Source organism: Musca domestica, unplaced genomic scaffold (genome assembly GCF_030504385.1).
Source record: "Musca domestica strain aabys unplaced genomic scaffold, Musca_domestica.polishedcontigs.V.1.1 123, whole genome shotgun sequence".
Classification (NCBI taxonomy): Eukaryota; Metazoa; Arthropoda; class Insecta; order Diptera; family Muscidae; genus Musca; species Musca domestica.
Window position 1 is genome coordinate 35,138 of NW_026712161.1, and position 5,180 is coordinate 40,317.

General features: G+C 35.5%; 1 protein-coding gene across 1 annotated transcript; it reads right to left on the reverse strand.

Moving 5' to 3' along the window:
* Nucleotides 1–1,051: 1,051 nt before the first annotated feature.
* On the reverse strand, nucleotides 1,052–4,260 carry LOC131800699 (odorant receptor 30a-like). Its single transcript, XM_059118374.1, has 4 exons — nucleotides 3,768–4,260; nucleotides 1,305–1,572; nucleotides 1,141–1,240; nucleotides 1,052–1,081 (listed from the first exon to the last, which is right to left on the reverse strand). The coding sequence occupies exons 1-4, from the start codon at nucleotides 4,258–4,260 to the stop codon at nucleotides 1,052–1,054; spliced, it is 891 nt and encodes a 296-aa protein (XP_058974357.1).
* Between the last annotated feature and the right edge of the window lie 920 nt (nucleotides 4,261–5,180).

Sequence of the window (5,180 nt, forward strand, 5' to 3'; positions counted from 1 at the left end):
ACTTGGCACATCTGAATATTTCCATCAACAAAAGATGGTAGCGATCGAAATACCCTTCTGGTACCTCCCCTACAAAGGGTGAACACTTTGAATAACCAAAATCATAAAATTCATCATAAAATCCGAAAAAAAGCATCCAGTTCTCTTCAAATTAGACATATCACAATATTTTTATTAGCTCAAGGTCTGGTGTGAAGATGCTATATATCGGTCTACTCCTTCTGGTACCTCCCCCACAAAGGGTCAAAATTTTTAATATCCATGAAAATCATAAAACGCGAAATGAACCTCGATTCCATTCAGATTTGGTACATCGCAATATTTTCATCAACACAAGATCTATTATAAAGATGGTGGAGATCGGACGATTTCTTCTGGTACCTCCCTCACATAGATTTCAATATTTTGAAAATTTTACACATACAAACATTTTGTTTGTTTTTTTTTTTTTTTGTTAACAAAAGATCTGTTGTAAAAATTACATATACCTTCGAACCTCTTCCGTTGCCCCACCCACAAATAGGCACAATTTTCAATACTTCTATCCTTACATCTTCCTATGTCTAAGTATTGCTTTCAACCAGAAAACTGAGATGAATAAGGAATTTATGAATTCACATAAAATTGGATATAACGATTCGATTTACTTGCATTTTTTACTCCGATATATTTATCTATATTACATGTACATAACATATTATCCATAAAACTTGTCCAACAAAGTAAATACGCTGTAGGTGACCCTCAGCATGGCTTGCAATCTGACTAAATTTATGGGATAAGCTTTGGCGATTAAAATCTAAATTGAAATGAGGAAAAGTAAAAAATATTATAACAGTTTCCATTAGACCAGTAGACCCCAAGGGACTTACTGCACATGGTTTCTGGGATCTTAGCAGCAGCAGCTGTAAAACCTTTTGGGTTTCAACATCATAGTTAAACCATTCAATGTTATAGGCAGCTGTGGATATTTCCAAACTCTCGTGATAGGTTTCATTCGAAAAGTAATACAGCAAGAAAGTCTGGGTAAATACCATTATCATATAGACGACTATGACACATTTTGTATAACAGTTTTAACCTAAGGGATGGAAAATATTAAAAAATATAAGTTCGTTAAAATTTTGAATAATTTGTTACCAATATAAATGATAGCAACATAATGCACAGTATAACAACAAATAGTATACAGTCCACCAGCGATATTACGGAGCACAATTCATTGACTTTATCTATGAAACTGGAGAAAAATATTTTTGGTTAGTAGTGATAGAATATTGAAATTAATTGAATGATGGTTTTACCTAATAAGCTTCAGATGCAATTTTATGCATTCGATAATTTGTGCCTCAACCAATTTTGAAGAGATCTCTGTGGACAATTTACTTAGTTTATATTGCAACACCTTTGATATGGCCATGGCAAAGACCAGAAATGAGACGAACATTCCTGCAAATGGTATAAACGTACACATCCCCGAAAGATTTAAGACATTTTGCACGGCCAGCAATATTTCATACCAAGGAGTTTGATACTCGTCCAGATAGGGTACATATATGCCGAAAATAAATTCTGAAAAAAAAAAAAAATTTCAAATATTAGAATACTTCAAAATTTATATGCAGGATGAGATAAAAAAAAACTGCGACAAAGTCAAACGCCATAATTTTTATACCATCCACCATAGTATGGAGGGTATATTAAGTTTGTCATTCCGTTTGTAAAACCTCGAAAAATACTTTTTAGACCCCACAAAGGACATATATTCTTGATCAGCACAAAATTCTATGTCGATTTAGCGATGTCCGTCCCTCTATCCGTCTGTTGAAGTCGCTCTAGCTTCCGAACGAAATGAAATTGATAAAATTTTACTCAAATGTTTATTATGTCTGCAGGACTTTTGGTATTGAAAATGGGTCATGTAGGTCCACGTTTTGGTATAGCCCCTATATAACGGTACTACCCGATATTCGGTATTTTGATGATTTTAGCAACATTATTCACAGAAATATTTCAACTTTGGTATTTGAAGTCTCAGACAGAAAATTGTCTATGCAGGTCCACGTCTTCGTATAGCCACCATATAACGGTACCTCCCGATATCGATTCGATATTTTGATGATTTTAGCGACATAATTCATCGGAATTGTTTCAAATTTGGTATTTGAAGTTCGCAATGGATACTACAGCCTAAGTCAGAAAATTGTCTCTGCAGGTTCACGTCTTCGTATAGCCCTCATATAACGGTACCTCCCGATATTCTGTATTTTGATTTTATCGACATTATAACCGATCTTTCGTAAGTTTCGTATTTGAATATTGTAACGGCTTATGACAACTGTTACCTATGCAGATTCATGTCGTCATAAAGACCCTAATATAACAGCTACATTCGGTATATTTTTGATTTTAACAGAATTTTTAACGGATTTTTTTTTTGTAAATTGCCAAATTTGTTCCAAATGGTAGAGGGTATTCAAAGTTCGGGCCAGCCGAACTTACAGCTTGTTTACTCGTTAGTTTTTTTTTTAATTTTTTTGAATGAAAGCAAAAAGTGTCGGAAATAGTATCAAATTTTAGAATAAGTTTAGATTTGTTCGAATTGGCCACCTTTGGCACGAATTATGGCCTTTAACCGCTGCCCGAATGTTTCTTTGCGGTATTTTGGCCCATTTCCGGCAAAGCACTTGCTTGAGGTGATCGACACTTTGGTATTTTTTGGTGCCAACCTTGCTTTCCAAAATACTCCAGACACAATAGACCAATGGATTGGTATCCGGAGGTTTTGGTGGCCATTGTGCGAAGCGAGGAACCTCATCTTGTCACCTCTTGGGTGTCGCGTGCTGAGTGCGATGGCGCTGAGTCCTGTTGGAATGTCCAAGGTCTGCGGCCAAAATGTTTGCGTTTAAGGCTTTAATACACCCTCCAGAATATTTTCGCGATAATATTCAGAATTTATTCGGCTGTTATGGCGGCCCACACCATCATCATGGCCGGCGCTTGAGTTCTGGTGGCCAACCGAAGGTGCCGATTTTCAGCTGACCTCTTTGGCAAGTGAAGACGATTATTTTGTTTGTTTACAAACTGCTGGACAACGAATGTTTTCTCATCGGAGAAAACCAAATTCGCCAGTTACCCACTTTCAGCCAAGCGAAGCAGCTCTTTAGCTCTTTTGAGTCTATTTTCTTTCTGTTGCGGTGTAAGTTCTTGCACTTTTTGAAATTTCAGTGGCTTTACCCCGAGCTTATTTTTCAATATTTGCCGAATGGAATATTGCGATATTTTCAGCTCACGAGCCGTTTTTCGGCCAGTGCGAAGCGGGTTTCGATCAAGTCGCTTCTTTATTTTTCGAACCATTTCTCCCGATGTTGCTGTTTTCTTCCGTCCATTTGCTTGACGTCGGGCTATGCTACCAGTATCACGGTAACGAGCGATGGTACGAGACACAAAAGATTTATTCACATTTAACTGCTGGAGTGCTCTAACGATAGTCACTTGGGGTTTTCCAGCCAAATACAAAGAAATCACACTATCACGCTTGAATTCCATGGCGAATAACTTTTTTTCTGGAAAATTCTCACCAAAATGCTTTTGTACGCTTGTAAACAATATAATGAGCTGCCATTGGAATAATTTTAACAGACGTCGACGAGTGACTTAGAAATGACAGCAGTCTGAAGTTGGTTGCAGTTTTTTCATCTCACCCTGTATTTCAAAAAATCATTGTGGATTTGGAAGCAGCTTTGAAATATTTTTTACATCCTTACCTCTCTCCTCGGCCATTATGGGAAACATGGAAAATCCCACGCCCGTCAAAATGCCCATTGTGAGATTAATTTTTGATACTTTCAACACCATATCCGAATATTTTCGTATTATTTGTCGTATTTCGAAATCATATTCCATTATTAGCTCCGCGTACAAATCCTTCATGTACTCCAAAGATTCGGAAAATTTCCTTCGATTTGTCACCATTACAATGGCTCTCAGAAATGTATTGAAAATTATCATTGTCATATAGGTATCGTGTATCTTATCATTAATTTCCTTTTCCGTATAATACAAATCCAGTATTTGAAAGATATTCAAAAAGAAAAACGGTATATAGGAAAAGTACTGACGCCAATTATTGTCGATAAGCACCGACCAGAATTTCAAAATTCGCACATTGAACCACAGCATTGGAACATCTTCGAGGCGTTTAATTTTTGCAGAATATTTGGTGATTTTGTTCGTTTTTCTCTCAGTGAGGAACTTCATGTTTCTATTCCGTGAAAATAAGTTTCGATTTTGAGCTACCGTTCAGTTTGTCGTAAATTGGAAGTGTTTTGCTACCTAATCGTTTTCTACGCACTTCAACAACACATGATGTAATGTTTTTAATTATTTAACGTTTGCGTAACTTATTTACAAAGTTGGAATATTCAAAAGTTTCAAACAAACTTCCTCTTCCTCGGTTTTTAAGTTACAGAAAAATAGTATTTCCATGCGTGTACATTTACACCTAAAAGTATGCTTTACTTTAAAAACTTTGTTGTTTTGAATGGTGGCGTTTACATACTCACAACACTTATACGCTCAACAATTATTCCTAAAGAGTAGATCTAAAATACTGTTGTGTGGTGAATTTCGGTAAATAAATTTGGTAAAAATAATGAAGTCATTGTAAATATGTAAAAACAAGATGTAATTGATTGTGCGTATGAGGAACGGAGCTCTTTGGATTATGACGGTATATACAATCGTTTATACTTATGAACGAGTAAGGTGATATCTGCCGATATTCAAGGCCCAAACGAAATATCTGAAGCTAAAATCTTGATAATCTTCTGATAAGGGAGAATTTTTGGAAATTCGTAATAAAGGCAATAAAGTAAGAAAATTAAAAAAAGTACTAATTATTACAAAATTAATATTAACCCATTGACCTTTGAATCTATTTCTATAAAAGAGGAAAACGTTTGTACGTTTGTTTGTAATTTATAGAATCAAAAACCGCTGAACACATTTTCCTGAAGACAAATGTATATACATTTTTTAAATTCCACTTGGAACTGGAGGTATAGCATCAGAATGAGGAGGTGCCTCCTCTAGATTTTGCATGCACATATCACTTGATCGATACAGTCTTTACATTTGGAATATGTAACGAAATCTGAAACAAAAATAAAGTCGCCAAA